Source organism: Phoca vitulina, unplaced genomic scaffold (assembly GCF_004348235.1).
Source record: "Phoca vitulina isolate PV1807 unplaced genomic scaffold, GSC_HSeal_1.0 scaffold46, whole genome shotgun sequence".
Taxonomy (NCBI): Eukaryota; Metazoa; Chordata; class Mammalia; order Carnivora; family Phocidae; genus Phoca; species Phoca vitulina.
In genome coordinates this window covers 9,225,777-9,247,589 of record NW_022589749.1, presented here as the reverse complement: position 1 = coordinate 9,247,589, position 21,813 = coordinate 9,225,777, and the positions used below count along the sequence as shown (strand labels likewise).

Sequence of the window (21,813 nt, the reverse complement as noted above, 5' to 3'; positions counted from 1 at the left end):
TGAGAAAGGCAGCAATCGTTTACAAAGTTTAACAGCCTTCTAACATAGTCTCTCATTTATCTCTTCCGACAAACTTGAGTTCGAGGCTCTGGGAGTCGAAGTGACTTAATCAGATCACACCACTGGAAAGAGGCAGACCTCTCTAACGCTCGGTTCCTCCGGCCGAAAAAGCATTGCTACGATTCCGAGCCCGGGGCCCTGAGCACGGGGCCTGCTCGGACTGCAAACTTTGCGGGCGCATCTTGATGCGGGGGGTCCAGGGGAAGGGAGGAAAGTGGGGGGGGCTGTGGGGGTGGGGACACAACGCCCAGGCGCGGCTCCTTCCTCCAGCTCAGGTCTCTGTGAGGCCGCCCCGGGCCCCCGCCCAAGTGGGGCGAGCGCCCCCCACCCCGCGGGGCACCAGGCCCTCCTACGCCAGGGCCCCCGCCCCCGACTCACAGAGCGCGCCCTCCGACGGCCTCAAAGGCCAGGCCCTCCCGCCGCCTGGACCCCTCGGTCACCTCCGCAGCCTCCAGCGGCCGCCGCTTTCTCCTTCACGCGCTCCCTAGCTACGGTTGCCACCCAAGCCCCGTCCCCCAGGTAACCGCCGCCACGGCGACCGGCCGTAAAGCGGGAGGGCCGGCCGGTGGTCACGTGCCCGAGGCTCTGCGGCGGGCGGGCCGGCACGCCCCCTGGCGGTCCCCGCGGAGAGGCGCGGCTGCGGCCCCCGCGGCCAAATTAGCCTCCCTCCCCCAACTTCTTCCCCAGGCGCCGCCGAAGCCTGGGAAGCCGCAGCGCCGGCTACCTGCAGTTGTGACTTTCCGAAGGCCTGACGACGCGCAGCACGAGCTGTTTGGTAAAATTCTCTTTGCCAAAAGCAAACTAAATTTGCCGGTCTCTCAGACGCAGCACGTTCTCAAAGGCACTCCATGTTGGGCGCGGTATTTTAGCTAGCTCGGATGACACACTCTGTCGGCTACGTTATCTTGCTCTTCTTATCACAAAGTGTGTCTACAAAACCAGCTTGGTTCAACCTATTAGGATCATTTCAAAATGCCTCTCAGCTACAATCTCACACACCATCCTGAGGTTTCTAAAGGGAGACCTGCAGGAAGCCCCCCAAAGGCACTGACGCGGGGAACTCTGGTGCTCTCGTTTTAGGAGAATGTCAATGATTCTTCCCGCCCCCAAGCCCCAACGCCGGCTGATTAATAAGCATACATCTCAAAAAAAAAAAAAAAAAAAAGGAACAAACTGGATGGTACAAGCTGTGTTTATTATAATCTAAGGCTTATAAAAAGAGATTGGAAAACACTTGGAATCAGAACACACACACAATTTAAACAGCAAATGCTGGTAAGCACGGCATGTCTGTGGCTACAAGGGGGGGTGCATGTGGATGTAACTTTTGGGGAACACACTCAACAGGAAGGTGAGCTGAGCATGAGAATCCATGGCTGGAAAAGCACGCCCCAGTGCTGACTCCTGCCAGGGCAAGCTGGTTTCTGTATCCAACCCAAGCAAATCCATTCCCAAGGAACCCAGGCATGCCTCAGCAGAATGGGCCACACCACCTCTGAGACAGAAAGCGGTGTGCAAGAAATGGGGAAATAAACACTGGGATAAGGTGAAGAGAGAAAGTAAAACACAGGTCACTAAGAATCACTGAAACCCATGTTGCCATGTGAAAGAGAAAATAAAAGGAAGAAGGAATCAGCATTTTCAAGAAGTCAGATCTGCACACACTGCTGGTTGCCATCAGCGATCAAGCACACCTTGGCAGTTTCCAAACTTCTGTTGATCTGAGGGAATGATGAGGAGGTTCAATTATAAAAAATCAATTTAGAAGGTAATTTGCAAGGCTTTTTATTCCAGAAACGAACGGAGCTTGCTTCCCTCTGGTGGTTTACAGAAGAGGAAGCGGACACTGCAGTGAGCTACCCGGGGAGCTTGCTGGTTTTCCCTATTCTTCAAGGGAGCAGTTGTGGCCCCAGAGGATATAATTTCTGTATCCAGAGCAGCAATGACACAATGCAAATGCAGATGGTGCAGACGCCATTCACTAAAGTTTGATGCTTGTTCTGTCCAACTTTTTTTTTTTGAATAAGCTCTACACCCAACATGGGGCTTGAACTACAACTCGAAATCAAGAGTTGTATGCTCCACTGACTGAGCAAGCTAGGCACCCCTGTCCAACTTTCTATAAGAATGTTCTAATTCCTGTCTGAGCTTTGGTTTGAGAGGTTCATAAGAAATTCAGTTGGCACTACATGTTAACTAAATTTAATTTAAGTAAAAAATTAAAAAAAAAAAAAGAAATCCAGTTGGGGTGATAACATGGTCATATCAGCACTGAAACCTGTGTTTATTTGGGAAAAGAAATCCTAAAAGAATAAAGTCCTATCAGCACCTACCAGAATAACTCCCGCCCACTGGCCCACAATCCAGAGGACTCCCATTTAGGGCCATGGCCTAATTTGCAAAAGATGCCAAGCACAGATCAAGTTAACAATGCCTTAATCCCAAGAGATTACAATGGGAGGCCACAGCATTTCCTTCACCCAGAAGTTCAGGTTTCCAGCCTCTTCCAGATCCTTAAGCTTCGGAGACAGAAGAGAAGGAAGAAATTCCCACCAGACCCACATCCAGGACAAGGGAAGATGTCTTCCTATTACTGTTCCCCAGGGACAATCATCTTTGCAAAGGAATAATGTTGCAGCTGGAAGAAAAAAAGAAAAGGAACGACATAAATTTGGTGGCTCCATTCGGAAGACCAGAAAGTGAGCCCTCTTGAGTGTTTCACCTGCATTCTTTTAATTCTTTTAAAGCAAATGCCCAGTTATTGAAAGAACCAGAGTGACCGGGGCTCCCTCTGCCTCCATACCTGCAATCTCATTCCTGCTGCAGGTGCTTATCAGGAGTTTCTATAGGTGATCTGGGGAACACCCTCATTTCCCAGTGGCCCCCCCACCTCCTCCCCAGAGCTTTAGGGCTGACACACACTCAACTGACAACTGACAGGGAGTTGTCAGTGAGCAGAAATGATACTTTACCCTAGCAGTCCTTTTCCTGCCCAGCGGGTCGGGACAAGTCTAAGCTGGTGTTTCTCCCCTCTGCGGATCACTGTCACATTCAGGGGTTTCTGAAAGGAAAATAAGCTCATTTTATAGTCAAACCTGTTTAGTATTCAAAGAGATTCAGACTAAAATGCCGAGATACTGACTTCTGCACATCACAGTGGTAAGGATGCTTATATTAATCATAGTCCTGCAGTTGTCAAGAGTGTGGGGGATGGGACACTCTTGGGGCACCCGATGGGCCACAAATTGGTAGCGTATTCCTGGGCAAACACGTCTCTCCACCAAAAAAAAAAAATCTTTAAAAAGGCACACATGAGATACATTTTGCAGAAGTACAAGATGATATATGAACAAAGTGTTCCTTCTAGGACTGTTTATAAATTCAAAACCCGAAAATACCCAAAATATCCCTCGATAAGGTATTATTCAAATATAGCATAGTGAATGAAGCAGTTTTAGTAAAAACAAAACAAAGTATGAACCCATCTGAGTATACGTTTTTGTGTTTGTTTGTTTTTTATTTATTTTTTAAATTCTTTTTTAAGTAGCCTCCATGCCCAATGTGGGGCTTGAACTCTCAACCCTGAGATTAAGAGTTCAATGCTCTACAACTGAGCCAGCCAGGCACCCCTGAATATACCTTCTAAAAGGGCATATATATATTGCTTCATGCATACAAAACTCTCTGGAAGATATACAAAAAAACTGTTAACAACGGTTACTTGCAGAGAGAAGCACTAGGAGTTCGGAGTGAAAGAAGATGACATTTACTTTTGTATCTTTCTTTTTTTTTCTTTTTTCTTTAAAGATTTTATTTATTTGAGAGACAGCAAGCAAGAGAGCACGAGCAGGGGGAATGGCAGAGGGAAAGGGAGAAGCATACCCCCTGCTCAGACTCCAGGTCCAATTCCAGGACCCAGGGATCATGACCTGCACTGAAGGCAGATGCTTAACCAACTGAGCACCCAGGCACCTCTACTTTTATATCTTTCTGTACCATTAATTTGTTTTTAGCATGTGTATGTATTACTTTGATGTAAAAAATTAAAATAGAATACATATGAAGGCAACTTACAAATTACAAAGTGCATCAAAATCTAGAACTTTGTGCATCAAAGGACACTATCAACAGAGTATATCAACAGAGTGAAAAGTAACTCACAGAATGGGAGAAAATACTGGCAAATCATATATCTGACAAGGGATTAATATCCAGAATATGTAAAGAACTCCTGCAACTCACAACAATAGCAAATAAAATAATCAAAAAATAAGCAAAAAACACAAGTAGACATTTCTCCAAAAAAGAGAAACAAATGGCCAAAAGCACATGAAAAGATGCTCCACATCACTAATCATTAAAGAAATACAAATCAAAACCACAATGAGGTATCACTACATATCCACTAGGACGGCTACTATCCAAAAACAGAAATGACAAGAGTTGGCGAGGATGTGGAGAAACTGGAACCCTTGTGCACTGCTGGGGGAAATGAAAAATGGCCAGCCACTGTGGAAAACAGTATGGCTGTTCTTCAAAAAACTGATAAAAGATTTACCATAATCCTGCAATTTTTTTTCAAAGATTTACTTATTTGAGAGAGAAAGAGCATGCAGGGGGAAGGGCAGAGGGAGTCCCAAGCCGACACCGCTCTGCGCGTGGAGCCCCAAGAGGGGCCTGATCTCATGACCCCGAGGATCAAAACCTGAGCCAAAACCAAGAGTCGGATGCCTAACTGACTGCACTACCCAGAAGCCCCCACATAATCCTGCAATAAACCTCTTGGTATATACCCCAAGAATTGAAAGCAGGGCCTTGAATAGGTATTTGTATACCCCTGTTCATAACAGCATTATTCATAACAGTCAAAAGATGGAAGCCAACCAAGTGTCCATCAATGGACGAACGGATAAACAAAACGTGGTCTATTCACCCAACGGAGTATTATTTAGCCTTAAAGAGGAAGGAAATTCGGACACACACAATGTGAATGGACCACGAAGACATTATGCTAAGTGAAATCCACCAGCCACAAAAGGAGAAATAGTGTCTGATTCCACTGATAGGTGCAAATTCCACTGAGAGCAAATTCATAGAGACAGAAAGCAGATTAGTGGTCACCAGAGGCTTGGGGAGAGGAGAATGGAAAGTTAGCGTTTAACAGGTACAGAGTTTCAGTTTGGAAAGTTGAAAAAGTTCTACGGATGGATGAAGGAGATGGCTGCAGAACAATGCCAGAGAACTGCATTCTTGGAAATGGTTAAAGTGTTTACATTTTATGTTAGGTATATTTTGTCACAATTTTTTAAAAAAGATTTTATTTATTCATTTGAGACAGATACAGAGAGAGAGAGCATGAGCAGAGGGAGAGGGAAAAGCAGAGTCCCCGTTGAGCAGGGAGCCCGACGCGGGGCTCGATCCCAGGACCCTGGGATCATGACCTGAGCCGAAGGCAGACGTTTAACCATCTGAGCCATCCAGGCACCCCTATTTTGCCACAATTTTTAAAATTATGGCAGCGTGCCTGGGTGGCTCAGTTGTTAAGCATCTGTCTTCGGCTCAGGTCATGATCCCGGGGTCCTGGCATCGAGCCCTGCATCGGGCTCCCTCCTCCGCGGGAAGGCTGCTTCTCCCTCTCCCACTCCCCCTGCTTGTGTTCCCTCTCTCACTGTGTCTCTGTCAAATAAATAAATAAAATCTTTTAAAAAATAAAAATAAAAATAAATAAATAAAATTATGGCAGATCTTTTTTTTTTTTTTTAAGATTTTATTTATTTATTTATTTATTTATTTGACAGAGAGAGAGACACACAGCAAGAGAGGGGAACACAAGCAGGGGGAGTGGGAGAGGGAGAAGCAGGCTTCCCGCCGAGCAGGGAGCCTGATGCGGGGTTCGATCCCAGGACCCTGGGATCATGACCTGAGCCGAAGGCAGACGCTTAACGACTGAGCCACCCGGGTGCCCCTGCCTTCTTTTTCAAAAAGCAATCACTATAGACATATTCATCCATGCTTAGGAAATGTGTGAGATACATTGATGTGCTTCTGGTTCTAGAAATGATATCTAGACAAGATATGATGTTTAAACAAGCTAGAAACGCAGAGGTCATCCTTGACAAGGGCTGGGCATCATATTAAAGCCCATATACTTACATCCTAAAGGTCTCTGTAATTTACCCACTTCCTTCCACCTCCAGCCCATTCACCAAAGTCACCATCACCCCTTGACCAGGCTGCTAAAACTGTCAGCCTTCCAATCAGCTCTCTACCTAGCATCTGGAGAAATCTTTCCAAGATACAAAGCTGCTTACATTATGTTACCCTCAGTTTGGAAGTGTGCCTGGCTCTCTACTGCTCCTCAAGAAAAAAGAATGAAACCTTGATAGGACCACAAGCCCTCATGAAGTCTGGCCCCTGCCGACTTCCCAGCTCTACCTCATCCCTCCCTACTCCCTTCCTCCTTGCTCTGGGCTCCAACCGACTTCTCTGGCCCTCAGGGACATGACCCTGCTGGAAGGCTCCTCTCGCCATCTCCCTGCCAGTCTCCAGCCGTGATCAACTTCTTTTTTTTAAGATTTTATATTCTTTAAGTAACCTCCACACTCAACGTGGGGCTTGAACTCACAACCCCGAGATCAAGAGTCGCATGCTCCACCGACTGAGCCAGCCAGGCAACCCCAGACCTTGATCAACTTCTAACGCTCACAGGTCACGTCCTCGGGAAGGTTATCCTAACCCCATCATTGCTCTCCTAGCCTTCTGGAACTTTCCCTTCATGACACTCATGAGAGTGTATAATTACGTTTGACTAATGTTTGTCTTCCCCACCAAAGTGCTCCCGAGGCAAGGGCCTTCTGTTCATCTGTGTTGTTCCCGCTCTAGTCCAGCACTCAAACAGAGCAGGGAAGGGACTTAGGAGGGACAGACCCAGGACTTTTGTTCTTTCTTCAAAAACGTTTGCCCTACCTGATGCTTTTACGCTAAAAATGTATTATTTTTATTTATTTGAAATATAATTCATATACAATAAACCCATTTTAAAGTATACAATTCAGTGGGTTTTAGTACAGTCAGACATTTGTACAACCATGACTACTACCTGACTGAAGAACATTTTCATCCCCCAAAAGGACCCCTGCAACCATTAGCAGTCAGTCGACCCAATCCAGCCTCCACTCAGCCCGGGGCGACCGACCACCAACATGCTTCCTGTCTCCACGGATCTGCCTGTTCTGGACACTTCACATAAACAGAATTCTAAAATACGCAGCCCTTTGTGTCTGGCTTCTTTTACTTAGCACAAATCCTTTCAAGGTTCATCCATGTTATAGCATGTCAGCACTCCATTCCTTTCCACAGCTCAATACAACATGCGTTGTTTATAATAAAGATGACTCTTTTTTAATTTAAGATTTTCTTTTTTCCTTTGAAAATGCATGCATTTGATGCAGAAACTGAGCTTTGGAAAGACACCAAAAGAAAGAGAGATTTGTCTACAAGAGTATTAATTTCCAGGGGCGCCTGGGTGGCTCAGTTGTTAAGCGTCTGCCTTTGACTCAGGTCATGATCTCAGGGTCCTGGGATGGAGCCCCGCATCAGGCTCCCTGCTCAGCGGGAAGCCTGCTTCTCCCTCTCCCACCCTCCTGCTTGTGTTTCCTCTCTGTCTCTCTGTCAAATAAATAAATAAAATCTTAAAAAAAAAAAAAAAAAAGAGTATTAATTTCCAGGTTTCCATAAAATTGCAAACTACCTAAATACCTAACAACAGAATGTGGTGGGGTTTTTTGCATCATTTTTCTAAAGTCACAAAGCTGACCCTTGATTCTGAAGTTGGACTCTGGTTCCAGGAGCATCCAGGGCCCTGAGGGGGTGAGGACTCCCCACCCCAGCAGCTCAGCTTTTATCTGTTTGATATATTGGAATTCCCCAAGAAATTTCATTTGAGAAAAGGTGCTGTTGCTTAAAAATGTTCAATAACTACTTTTGTAAAAAAGGATTCATAGTGTTATTAACTATAGTCACCATGCTGTGCGTGATAGTTCATAATAATGTTGTATTGCCTATTTGAAAGTTGCTAAGAGAGTAAACCTTAAAAGTTTTCATCACAAGAAAAAAAACTGTAACCACGGTGATGGCTGTTAACTAGACTTATCGTGATGATCATTTTGTAATGTATGAAAATACTGAATCATTATGCTGTACACTCGTAACTAACATAATGTTATATGTCGATTATACCTCAATAAGAAAAAAAGGATTCACAGATCTATGAAGAGCTTAAGAATATATTTAACTAGAAAAGACAGACTAAAAATCAGTAGCTGTTATCGCTAATCACCAAAAACTGGAAACAACCTAAATGTCCCTCACTGGTAAATGGGTAAACCATCTGGCATTCATCTACGCAGTGGAGCGCTACTGAGCAGTAAAAAGGAGCGGACAACAGACACACACAACAATGTGGAAGAATCTCAGATGTACAATGCAAAGTGCAAGAAGCCAGATTTAAAAGGCCATCCATACTGTGCAGTTCCATTTATAGGACATTCTTGAAAAGGTAAAACTGTAGGGATGGAGCACAGATTGGTGGTTGTGTGGGGTGAGGGCTGCGGGAGGGGTTAACCACAAAAGGATATGAGGCCATTTTGGGGAGGATGACAGAATTGCTCTGGATCTTCATTACAGTGGCAGTTACCAGACTATGTACATGTGTCAAAATTCCCAGGACCGTACACTGTAAAGGGTGAATTTTGCTGTAGGTAAATCACCCCTTAATAAAAATAGCCAATAGCTCTATATGCTGGTATATGAACAGACCGACCCCAGAAGGACACACAGCTGCAAAGTGGCTACCTCTGGAGGAGAGAGAGATTTTTCATTACATGTCTTTGATTTGGTCTTAAACATGTGTATGTATTCCCTCTTCCAGAACAAGAGACATATTTACAAAATAAACCAGTAACAATGAGCCCAGGCAACTGCAAAGTTTAGAAGTGTGTGCAGTAAGCAAGACATGTGAGAAAACCGTAACACTAGGAAAGCCTGGGGAAAAGGAGTGAAAAAGTAAGAGAGACTCTGGGTAAACATAACAGAACAAACCTACATCTAGAACCCTCACTAACATCGTGACAGGACAGCAAAGGGGTAACAAAGGAACAACACCACATGACAAATAAATCACATGGAAGGAGACTGCAAAGATGAGAGAAGGCACCAAAATGAAAAGCCAACAGAAACTGGACAAGTGGTAACTAAGCAAGTAGAGAAATCAGAAACCCTGTGTGGTGGGTTCTAGAAAATGCCCATAAATTCTTTGATATTCCTTCAAGAGGTAAAGGCTAATTCCCCTACTTTGAGTGTGGGCTGGACTTGGTGAGTCCCTTCTAATGAACAAAATGATGTGGAAGTGAAAACGTGTGTCTTCAGAGACTGGGTCAAAGGCGGCTCCGCAGCCTCCTCTCTGCTCTGGCTTGGACGGCTGGCTCACTCCGGGGGAAGCGGCCGCCATGTTGTGAGGACACGCCCAGCAGCACTACGGAGAGGCCAGAGCGACGAGGAACTGATGTGCCATCAGCCATGTGAGTGAGGCATCTTGGAAACAGATATTCTAACCTCAGTCAAGCCTTCAGATGACCGCAGCTGCTGCCAACATCTTGACTACAACCTCATGAGACCGTAAGCCAGAAACACCCAGCTAAAACACTCCTGGATGTCCAACCCTCAGAAACTGTGAGAGATAATAAATTTAAGCTGCTAAGTTTACAATGACTTTTTTACTCAACAATAAACAACTAACACACCCTTTATGGCAATAGGTTAAAAAGAAGCTGACAGGGGCACCTGGGTGGCTCAGTTGGTTAAGCGTCTGCCTTCAGCTCAGGTCATGATCTCAGGGTCTTGGGTCAAGCCCCGCATCGGGCTCCACACTCAGCAGGGAGCCTGCTTCCCCCTCTCCCTCTGTCCCCTCCCCCCACTCATGCTCTCTCTCTCTCTCAAATAAATAAATAAAATCTTAAAAAAGAAGAAGAAGCTGATAAAGAACAAAGGGATTTGTTCCAGGGAATGCCAGAAAGGTTCAGAACAAACAGACGAATGGATAATAAAGAATAAGAATCCCACTTACAGGAATTTGACATATAACAGGTGGCAATAGAAATGAGTGGGTAAAGTATTAACTATTCACTAATGGTACTGGGACAACTACTGTCCATCTGGGGAAAAAAAAGTTTGGTACCCCACCTCACACCATTCACAAAATTAATATCAGATGAGGTATATACTAAATTGTTGTATATATAACAAATGTCCACACAATATCTTACACATGAATGTTCACAGAAGTATTATTCACAATAACCAAGAAGTGGAACCAAACCCAATACTCATCAACTGACGAATGGATAAATAAAATGGATAAGTAATGTATATCCATACAATAGGATAGGATTCAGCCATAGAAAGGAATGAAGTACTGAAACCTGCTACAACATGGATGAACCTTGAAAACGTGATGCTAAAAAAAGGAAGTTAATCACAAAATATCACGTATTATACGATCCCATTTATATGAAATGTCCACAATAAGCAGATCCATAGAGACAAAAGTTTAGTACTTTAGGGGTTGGTGGGTAGGGGGAAGGGGGAGTGACCGCTAATGGGTATGGAGTTGATTTTCGAGGTGTGAAAATGTTCTAAAATTGATTGTGGTGATGGATGCACAGTTCTATGAATATACTAAAAACCACTGAGCTATGCAGGGTTTTTTTTTTTTTTGAAGATTTTATTTATTTATTTGACAGACAGAGACACAGTGAGAGCAGGAACACAAGCAGGGGGAGTGGGAGAGGGAGAAGCAGACTTCCCGCCGGGCAGGGAGCCCGATGTGGGGCTCGATACCAGGACCCTGGGATCATGACCTGAGCTGAAGGCAGATGCTTAACAACTGAGCCACCCAGGTGCCCCTGCAGGGTTTTTTTTAAAAGATTTTATTTTTTTAAGTAATCTCTACACCCAACGTGGAGCTCAAATTCACAACCCCAAGATCAAAAGTCACATGCTCGCCGACTGAGCCAGCCAGGTGCCCTGAGTTACGCACTTTAAATGGGGGAACTGTATGGTATGTGAATTATATCTCAAAACCACTATAGAAAAAATTATAGAAGATTGGGGCACCTGGCTGGCTCAGTCGGTTAAGCAGCCGACTTGATTTTGGCTCAAGTTATGATCTCAGGGTTATGAGACTGAGCCCCGTGTTGGGCTCCACGCTGGGCGTGGAGCCTGCCAAAGATTCTCTCTCTCCCTCTGCCCCTCCTCCTGCCTCTCTCTCTCTCTAAAAATAAATAAATAAATAATAATAATAATAGATCAATTCCAGATGGATTAAAGAAAAACTAAAAACAAATCAATAAAAGTATGAGAAGAACTTCCTTAAGCAGACACAAAATGCAAAAGCCATAAAGCAAGAAACTGATGAATTTGTCAAAATCAGAATTTTGAACTTCCGTGCAAGTACAGATTTGCTGGAGGTGTCGGTGAAGAAATGAAGGCCTGACCTTTGGCTGGGGCGCAGGCACCAACCGACTGTGTTTTGGCCCAATGCCTGCCTTCCGACGAGTTACACGTGGATGAGCAGCACAGCCAAGCAGCTGAGTGGGCACAAGACAAACCAAAAACTGTGGGTTAAACCGAACATTTCATTTGGGAATGAAAAACTTTCATAGATAATTTCTGCAGACTTTGAGTCCCACATTTCTCCTGCAAAGTGTGGATCTTTGCCAAGATAACTTTTGTTAAAGTTACATTACTGAGCCGTGAGCTGAGGTGATCAGGTGGAAATGCTATTTAAAGGAGTACTATTCCAGAAACTGGAAGACTGCAGCCAATTTCGAATCCCAACCCTTATTATATTTTCAAGGACTGAAACTGTCAAACTGCGCATGAATCAGTTCTAACGTATTCCTGCTTGAATTGTGCTTTGCTACCACGTACTGTCCCATATTTCCTTAAATTCTCAGGTATGGTTTTGGCAGGGAAGACCTTGTAATATTAACAAATTTAACAAAATGGTTATCTAGTAACTTAAAAAAAAAAAAACTTCCAAGTAATTAGTCACCATAAACTAAGTTAAAAGACAAGGAGCAAGGGCGCCTGGGTGGCTCAGATGGTTAAGCGTCTGCCTTCGGCTCAGGTCATGATCCCAGGGTCCTGGGATCGAGCCCCGCATCGGGCTCCCTGCTTGGCGGGGAGCCTGCTTCTCCCTCTCCCTCTCCCTCTACTGTTCCCTCTGCTTGTGCTCTCTCACTCTCTCTGTCAAATAAATAAATAAAATCTTAAAAAAAAAAAAAAAGACAAGGAGCTAATCAGGAGAAACATATATAGCAGGAAAACAGGCAAAGGTTTCGTATCTGGAGTATGTTAAAAAAATTCCTACAAATCAATTTTTTTTAAAAGACAACCCAATGGGAAAAAATATAAACAGACAATCCACAGAAATGAAAATATGAACATTAATGCACATATAAAATAAAGATACTCAACCTCACTGGTAATCAGGAAAATACAAATTAAAATAAGATGCTGTTTTAGCAAAAATGTTAAAAGATCAGCAATACAGAGTACTATGGATGATATGATACACTCACATACTGTTGGTCGGGGTATAAATTAGGGACACTGTTTTGGATTACCTACCATAAGTGTGTATCATCCACTGAGAGCCTGTAATTCTACTTTCTGGTATTTACATCAAGAAGTAGTACCTGAACAAGAATATAGGACTGTTCATGCTAGTATAAAACCAAAAATAACCAAAACGTCCCCTGATAAGGCAGGGGATGGACAAACTGGGGTCTGTTCCTACAATGGAGTGCTATGCAGCAGTACAAAAGAGCAAGGTATGTGAAAATGCAAAGATCTTCAAGAAATACTGTTGAATGAAAGCAGGATAGGAAGCAGGGAAGGAGTATTTATATAGTTATATAGGGCGGCTGCAAAGGCCCCACCCAGGTGTCATTTGTACAAGATAAGGGATGGACATAAGGGAGAAAAAGCTTTCCAGGCAGAGAGAAGAGCAAGTGCAAAGGCCCTGTGCCTGAGCAACAGCTCTATGAAGGCAGCAAAGACCCCAGTGACAATTCCTGGCCCTGGGCAATTCTAGGGTTACTGACCAGATGTGACCTCCAACTCACCCCCTCACTGTGCTGCACCACACTGCCAATGTTATGCAGAGACTGGAAGTTCTGGGTGTTCACAGAACCAAACTCCACAATCTCGTCATCCACTTGCAGACCCTAAAGAGAGAAGAGAAAATAGAAAACCAGGGTAGAGGTTAAATGTGCTTCTGGTGTTCTTTACCCTTCCATGCCCAATTTAACGTCCAGGCCAAGAGCTTGTTTTCTGCGGGGAAGAGTGGCAGGCACAAAGCAAAGAGGTCAGGGATTTAGCTACCTCACATGGAGGGCAGCGGCGGTGGGTAATTGGGCCACCTCCTCCTGGGGATTCCTTCTAGGACAGATCTAGTAAAAGGGGGCCAGATCTGCCCAATGTCTGATAAAAGCTGGTGGCAGTACAGGCTGTAAAGAATGTGGGGGGAAAGCCAAATGCTGTCTTCTGGGGTCAGGGGCGAGAAGAGGCAGGCCAATCTGGGCCTATTTTGTTCAGGAGTCAGAATTTAGGCAGGTTTGCCCTAGAGGTCCCCAGACAAACAGCCACAGGCACAAGGCTGACCGAGGACTAGTGTGATCCTTTCATTCTAAGAACACAGATCATGATTCATTCATTCCTTCAACAAATATTTGTCGTGGGCCAACTACAGCCCTGTGCTAGATGCTGTGCATAGAGTAGCAAGTAAAACGAAGCTCATGTATAACTTACCATCTTGTGATCGTTAGAGACTTCTGGCAGGACCTGGGTTCAGGACCCAGTTCCATAGCTGAGGAGCTGTGTGTCCTGGCACCAGTTACTTCAGGTCTTAAGAGGCTTTGTTCATGGGTAAAATGGGGTTAAGATCAGTGCCTACCCCAGAAGGTGGCTGTGGGATTAAATATTAACTACATAGCCACATAAAAACTTGAACATGATGTTCAGAGTCACATTATTCATAATAGCCAAAAGAAAGAAACCAAATGTTCATGAACTGATGAATGGATAAAATCGATGGGACATATCCGCACAACAGAATATTACCCGGCCATAAAAAAGGAAACAAATAGAGATAAATGTTCTATCACAGATGAACCCTGAACACATGATACTAAGTGGGAAAAGCCGGTCATAAAGGGTCATATATAATTCCATTTATATGAAACATCCAAAATAGGCAAATTCATAGACAGAAAGCAGACTGGTGGTTGCAAGGGGCTGGGGGGGATGGGATTGGGGGGTGATGGCTAATCAGTATAGGGTTTCTTTTCAGAATAATGAAAATGTTCTAAAACTGCTTGCAGTGATGGATGCACAGCTCTGTGAATACATTAAAAGCCACGGAATTGTATACTTCAAATGGGTAAATTTTATGGTGTATGAACAGTTCCTCAATAAAGCCGTTTTAAACTTTTAAGAATATGCCAGGTAAGATCTAGAACTCGCTTGGCAGACAGCTGGTGCAAAGCAAGGACTCAGTAAATGGCAGCTACTGTTGTCCTTCTCACGTCTACTACTTAGTGCCTGGCTGAAATAAGCCCAAGAGATCCTCTTTCCCTCTCTCGGAATATTTATCACCTTCTACCTTGTGTCTCAGGCCCCTCCCTGACCAGGTTAGTGAGCAGCAGGGGCTGACTCCTCTCCAAAACCCTGGCCCCAGCACAGGGCTGGGCCCCCAGGACTCAGTCAGTGCTTGCTAAGTAAGTGGGTGGAGTCCAGCTGCAGCATGGAGAGACAATGGGTCTGTCTGCCCATGGTCCCCCCCATCAACCCCGAGGCTACGTGACCCACAGCACCCTCTGGGGATGGAGTTCGGTGGTGGGGTATTGGCTTACCGCGATACTGGCAGGGGAGCCAGGGCTGATGCTGTTCACTTTGGCGAAGGCCTGAGGGGGGCGGAGGCCCTCCCTCTGGCCCTGGTTGTGGCTCATGGCCTCTCTGTGGGCCTCAGCCATGTCCCGGGCCTGCTTCTCCTTGTCTCGAGCGTGCAGCTGGTGCAGGGCCGTTTCCACCTGCTTCATGATGGCCTGGTGATCATTCTGCAAGCCTGGGAGGAGAACGCCACATCAGGGGATGAGGAGAACGGCTGAGGACATCAGACTCCCACATCCACTCACTGAATAGTTACCAAGCACTTATTCCCGGCCAGACACTGGACTAGAGGCTGAGGACAAACCTGTGGCCAACAGGGGGCCACCATCATGACGCTCACAGTCCAGCAAGGAAAGCTGCTCAAGAACAAGTCATTACTGTAACATCTGATGACTGTTGCTGAGGGCAAGCCGGCCAGGACCCGACCTTGCCAGTCTAGGAGATCAGGGAAGCCTTCCCAAAGGCAGCAGTTTCAACAGAGACTTGAAAGGTGAGGAGAAGCAAGAAATCGCCCCGCTGAATCCACAGTCTCAAATGCATACACGGGGCACGTGTGGTGGCCATGCAAATGAGTGCCGTGAGCTGGGTGTAAGGACTTCACTTTTCTCCTAATGCCCCTGGAAGGAAAAATGATGCCTAAGTCCACTAATACATGGCCGGTGATGTTCGGTCTGGGAGAAATAATAGCAGATAAGCTAGAGATTAGAAATTTGGGGGTAAAACCCTCTTTTTCAGTACTGATGGCTAATTCAAAATGTGGAGAACTGGGGTGCCTGACTGGCTCTGTTGGAAAAGCATGCAACTCTTGATCTCTGGGGTAGTGAGTTCAAGCCCCACGCTGAGTGTAGATTTTACTTAAAAAAAAAAAAAACTTCTGAGAATAGTTTTTCAAAAGAAGATCAATAAGAATTGCTCACAGATGCCTGGGTGGCTCAGTCAGTTAAGCGTCTGCCTTCGGTTCGGGTCATGACCCCAGGGCCCTGGGATCGAATCTCGTGTGGCTCTCCCTGCTCAGCGGGGATTCTGCTTCTCCCTCTCTTTCTGCCCCTCCCCCTGCTCATGCTCTCTCTCTTGCTCACACTCTCTCTCAAATAAATAGATAAAATCTTAAAAAAAAAAAAAAAAGAATTGTTCAACCAAATTCTTAAATATAATAAAGTCATTAAGATAGTGTGGTATTGGGGCACCTGGCTGGCTCAGTCAGAAGAGAATGCAGCTCTTGATCTCAGGGTTGTGAGTTAAAGCTCTACACTGGATGTATAGATTACTAAAAAAATAAATAAATAAACTTAAAAAAAAAAAAAAGACAGGGACGCCTGGGTGGCTCAGTCAGCTAAGCATCTGCCTCAGGCTCAGGTCATGATCCTGGGGTCCTGGGATTGAGCCCCGCATCGGTCTCCCTGCTCAACCGGGAGCCTGCTTCTCCCTCTCCCTCTGCTCCTCTCCCTGCTTGTGTTCTCCCTCTCTCTCTAATAAATAAAATCTTAAAAAAAAATTTTTTTTAAAGTGAGATATTAGCGAAGAGATATATCAACAGAACAATGCAAAAAACTAAGATACCTAAATACGTCTGAAAATCTCCTATGTCATACTGCTAGCATTTCAAATTAATGGAGAAAGAATAGGCTATTTAATAAATGGTGTTGGAACATCAGGGTAACCATCTGGAAAAAAATAAGTCAGTGCCCTCTCTCACACGGTAGGCTCTGCTTCTCCAATTTCCCTCAGTATCCGAAATGCCAAGGAAAGCAGGCCACATCCCTCAGGAGTCTGAGGATTTAGCCAAAAGCCCCAAATTTCCCTCCAGTCTTAACATGGTTTTTCCCTACTCTGTATCTTCCACTTATTTCAATACAAAAACGGTATGCTTCTTTTCCCAAAACCTACAAGGAAAAGTGATGTTCGAAGATGCTGTTCTATGATTATATGGCAGCTTTGAGGGACGCTTGGCAGCTCAAGAGGTATCTCACGCCTATGGTTACTTGTGCCTCCAGTGAGAAGCTCAGCCTTATACCAAAACAGGCTGGGGATGGAATCAAGATTCAGACCCATAAACCAGAGGTCATTAAGTGAAAAATGTGCACGATAAATTCCCCTCTAATAGGATTTTGTGGGGAAACGCTGCCGGTTGCCCACCTGTGGCCGGGGTGAATAACGGCCCCAAACGTGTTCTCGTGCTAGTCCCCAGAACCTGCCCGTATGTTACTTTCCAAGGCAAAGGGGGCTTTACAGATGTGGTTAAGTTCAGGATACTGTGTGGGGAGATCATCCTGGATTACCCAGATGGGGGGCCCAGTGTGATCACAAGGGTCTTCATAAGTGAAAGTGGGAGGCAGAGAGTGAAAGAGGTGGGATGGGTGGACCAGAGGTTGGGAGGGGCAGGTGACGGCTTTGGGGACGGGAGGAGCTCTGAGCCACGGGACACAGGCACCTCCAGAAGCTGGGAAAAGATAAAGAAACGGGCTCTTCCCTAGAGCCTCCAGAAGGAACACAGCCCTGCCAACACTTTGATCTTAGCCCAGCAACACTGATTTGGGTATCTGATTATTTTAAGACAATAAATCTGGGACATTTGCAGTCACTAAGTCTGTGGGTATTTGTTACAGCAGAAACAGAAAACTAATATACTCCCCAACTGCTCCTCTCAACTTGTTCCTCAACTATAAACAAATAAATGACTTTATTTAGGACAGTGACATGCCCACCACAGGGTACATTCCCCAACGTGTCTTGCAGGCAGAGGGGCCGAGGAGGGGAAAGCAGAAATCAATGCAACAAGGTGGAGGTGGGACCTGCAGGACAGATCCTTAAACAGAGGGTACTGGCTGGCAAAGGACCTGTTGCCCTTCCTACCTTCTTCCTTCCCTTCCTTCCTGGCTGGCACATGGACATGGTGACCCTAAGGATGGACGACATGTCCTAAGGATGGCAGAGCCCGGGATCTGACGGCCGGCCCCACACTGGTGACCTCCACATGGCTGTACTGAGGGGCGGAACACTCCTGTGTGAGTGGCCGCAGTCAGGTCACTATCCTTACCAGGTGAACGTACTTTCTAACACATAACTGATCTGATTAGGATTGTAAGCGATTTGTGACCTGGGTTTCTAGCGTCATTTCGGAAAAGTTTCCACAGTGAAGCCAAGTCCTTAAAAACAAAATGAACAATGAAACCATATATTTCGAACCCTAGAGGCCACCCCATTTCCTCAGTTCTCAGTCCCTGGAAGAGGAGAGTGAGCTAATCCCATCAAGGTGGAAGAGAGGAAAGCAGAGAATAGTGAGATTTCACACATGTGCCTCAGCCTCCCTCGCTGCAAGCTGGGGGATCAGCTGCGCATGCACACACCACTCACAGACGATGTTGTGCCTTGCGGTTCGAACTTGGTACAGGTCCACGTCTGACCGGGGGTAGCCCTCGCAGTCCACCAGCGGCTCGTTCATCCCCACGCCTTTTTGCTGGAGGGAAGAAACATGCTTAAGATTTCACAGGTATGAAGTCCTCAAGACCTTTTCCCCTTTGCAGCCATCATCAAGGCGACAGGAATCAAAGCTGCCACATACCAATCACACAGCACGGGCCACATACTTTCCCCAAATGCTCCCACAACCACCCTCGGAAGGGGGCACTATTTTTTTTTTTATTGACTTTTAATAACACAAGTAACGAATGAATCCGTTCTCCTCTTTTGAAGTTGGAACAGTGCAGAAAGTAAAGACTCCTTTGAGCTTCGTCCCCAAGGCCAGCCTCCTGGACTCCTCCAAACCCTCCTTCCTACAGCAGCTGATACCTGGCTGGTGGCCTTGGAAGCTGGAGGGGAGTGAAAACCCCAAAGAGCATCCAGCTGTGGCAGGACTTTGGTTCTTTCGGAAAGTAAAAAGGGATCTAAAAGGGATTTCAAAGAGGTTTTCATCCCTTTAAGGACTCACTGATATCAATCGCCTCTGGGGAAAGGAATTGGGTGGCCTAGGGGACAGGGAAGGAAGAGGGACTTTTCATTTTCTATCCTTTTGTAGACTTTTTGAATTTTGACCATGGACGCGTATTCCCTATTCAAAACAATACATTTAACATTTTAAAGTCTTTTCCTATGTAAGTCAGAGCAGGGTGCACAAAGGCAATGAAACGCGTCGTGTAATGGAGGGCAGAGAGTTTCCAGTCGGTTAGACTGATTTGAATCTCAGTTCTGCCGTGTACAACGTGGGTACCCTTGGTTAAGACCTTCCCCTCTCCAAGCCTCAGCTTCCTCAATTATAAAATGGGAATACTGGCACTCGCCTCCCTTCGCACCTGCCGTGAGAATTAATGAGTTGACCTGTGTACAGTGCTTAGCACAGTGCTAGGCATATTCACAGTGAGGTGAATAGTGGCCCCCAAAAGATGTGTCCCAAGTCCTAACCCTCCAGAACCTATCAATGTGCCTTGTTTGGAAAAAAAAGGATCTTTGGGGATGTAATTAAGGCTTTCGAGATGAGATCATCGTGGATTAAGGGTGGGCTCTCAATCCAATGACAGGAATCCTTGCAGAGAAGGAGGGAGATCCGGGACACAGAGAAGATGGAGTGACCAGGGGCAGAGACTGGAGTTAACCAACTGCAAGCCACCAGAAACTAGGACGGAGGCGTGGAACAGACTCTCCCTCAGAGCCCCCAGAAGAAACCAACCCTGCCGACATCTCATTTATTTTTAGCACTGAATAATATTCTATTGTTTAGAGGTACCACAATTTATTTACCTATTCACCGACTCAAAGACATCTTGGTGGCTTCAAGTTCTGGCAACTGTGAAAAAAGCTGCTACGAACGTCATGAAGGTTTTTGTGTGGACACATTTTTCAACTCCTTTGGGTAAATACCATGGAACCCAATGCTGGATGGTATGGTAAGAGGGTGTTTGGCTTTGTCAGAAACTGCCCTACTTTTGCGTTCCCACCAGCACTGAATCAGTTCCTCCACATCCTCAGCAGCATCTGGATTCGGAATCGTGAACACCGGCCATTCTGACACCCATGTAGTAGTACTTCGTGCTTGTTAACTTGCATTTCTCTGACGACATATGACCTGGAGTGTCTTTCCATAAGCTTATTTGCCATCTATAGATCTTTGGTGAGCCGTCTGTTAAGGTCTTTGGCCGATTTTTTAAATCAAGTTATTTGCCTTTTTTAGGATTGAGATGGAAGCATTCTCCGTATTTTCTACACCCCTTGTTAGGTATCTGCAAATATCCTCTCCCATTTGGTGAACTGTCTTCTCCCTCTCTTGACTATGTCTTTTGAGACACATGTTTTAAATTCTGATGAAGTCCGATTCATCTATTTTTTTTCTTTCATTGCTTGTGATTTTGGCATCACATCTAAGAAGACTTTGCCTGATCCAAGGTCACAAAAATTTACTATGTTTTATTCTAAGAGATTTATAGTTTTAGCTCTGCCCCCTTTTTAAAAAAAATAATCACAGAGCAGGGCTTCAGGCTTAAAGCTTTCAGCCAGCAATGGTAGCTAGTAAAAAAGAATGAACGTATTACATCACCTTGATATGCATTTTTATCTTATATTTAAGGGAAAAAATTCCCAGTTTTTTCATATGCTGTAGAGTTATAAAATTTCCATTTAAGATAAGTTAAGTAAAAAAGTGGATCAACATAAAGAAAAATACCAAGGGAAAGCAGTACAGGAGGTATTATGGATACCTGTTTGAGGTATAAAATAAAGCTCGGAAAATTGTTAGCATAATGCTTGAAAACACAAGTTCTGGATTCAACAGGCCTGAGATCTGAATCTCATTTTGTGACTCTAAGCAAGTGACCTCCCCTTTCTGAGCCTCAGGGTGACATACTAACTTCACAGGGTGGTTGTGTGGATTTCGTGATAACACACACACATAAACCAGCACCCTTCAGGCATATAATAAATGGTACCCGGGCCTCCATTTGATGCTTCCATTTTACTCCCGTCACCTCAAATGCATTCCATCCACCCTACATAGGCTTTATTTAATTTATACTTCCTCTGCAAATTGATTTGTGATTTTACACCAATTGTCATAAGAAAAACTACCAGTTTTGGAGTCAGACAGACCTGGGAACTAGGCCACTTCCTAGCTACATGACCCTAGACAAGGGTTTGCCTCACCCTGGGCCTCAGTTACGGATGATAAGGCGCCTTACCTGTCACTCAAAGCTCGGTCTTTGGAGCAGTAGCATCAGCATCACTGGGAATTTGCTAAAAATACAGCATCTGCACCTGCGCGCCCCGTCCTCGTCAGAAACTGAATTTTAACAGATCCCCAGGGGCTTGCCAAACACGTGAAGGTTTAAGAAGTTCTGACGTGAAGTGGGTTAGCAAAGCACAGATCTTCTGGTACACGTTCAACAAGGACTGACGATGGTGGTGATTATCACCCTGCCTCTGCAAATTTATTAGCTCTGTGGCCTGAGGCAGGCTTAAGTTAAGTAACGCCTCTGTTTCCTCATCCCTAAAATGGGGAGAATAGTAGAACTCACCTCAAAAGGTTGCTGCGAGGGTTAAATGAGCTAACCAGTGTAAAGCAATTAAAACAGCGCCCATGGGACGCCTGGGTGGCTCAGATGGTTAAACATCTGCCTTCGGCTCAGGTCATGATCCCAGGGTCCTGGGATCGAGCCCCACATCGGGCTCTGTGCTCAGCGGGGAGCCTGCTTCTCCCTCTCCCTCTGCCTGCCTGTCTGCCTACTTGTGATCTCTCTCTCTCTGTCAAATAAATAA

At 45.2% G+C, this 21,813-nt stretch overlaps 1 protein-coding gene across 1 annotated transcript in view; it reads right to left on the bottom strand.

The window, feature by feature from the left end:
• Window positions 1–1,240: 1,240 nt before the first annotated feature.
• Window positions 1,241–21,813, bottom strand: part of PSMD9 (proteasome 26S subunit, non-ATPase 9) — a 21,356-nt gene continuing 783 nt past the window's right edge. Inside the window, exons 2-6 of the mRNA XM_032431482.1 lie at window positions 18,427–18,529; window positions 15,036–15,247; window positions 13,248–13,349; window positions 3,033–3,121; window positions 1,241–2,698 (exon numbers count right to left, since the gene is read on the bottom strand). Coding sequence (XP_032287373.1) covers window positions 2,671–2,698; window positions 3,033–3,121; window positions 13,248–13,349; window positions 15,036–15,247; window positions 18,427–18,529 — 534 coding nt within the window. The 3' untranslated portion in view covers window positions 1,241–2,670. The remainder of the gene's footprint in view (window positions 2,699–3,032; window positions 3,122–13,247; window positions 13,350–15,035; window positions 15,248–18,426; window positions 18,530–21,813) is intronic.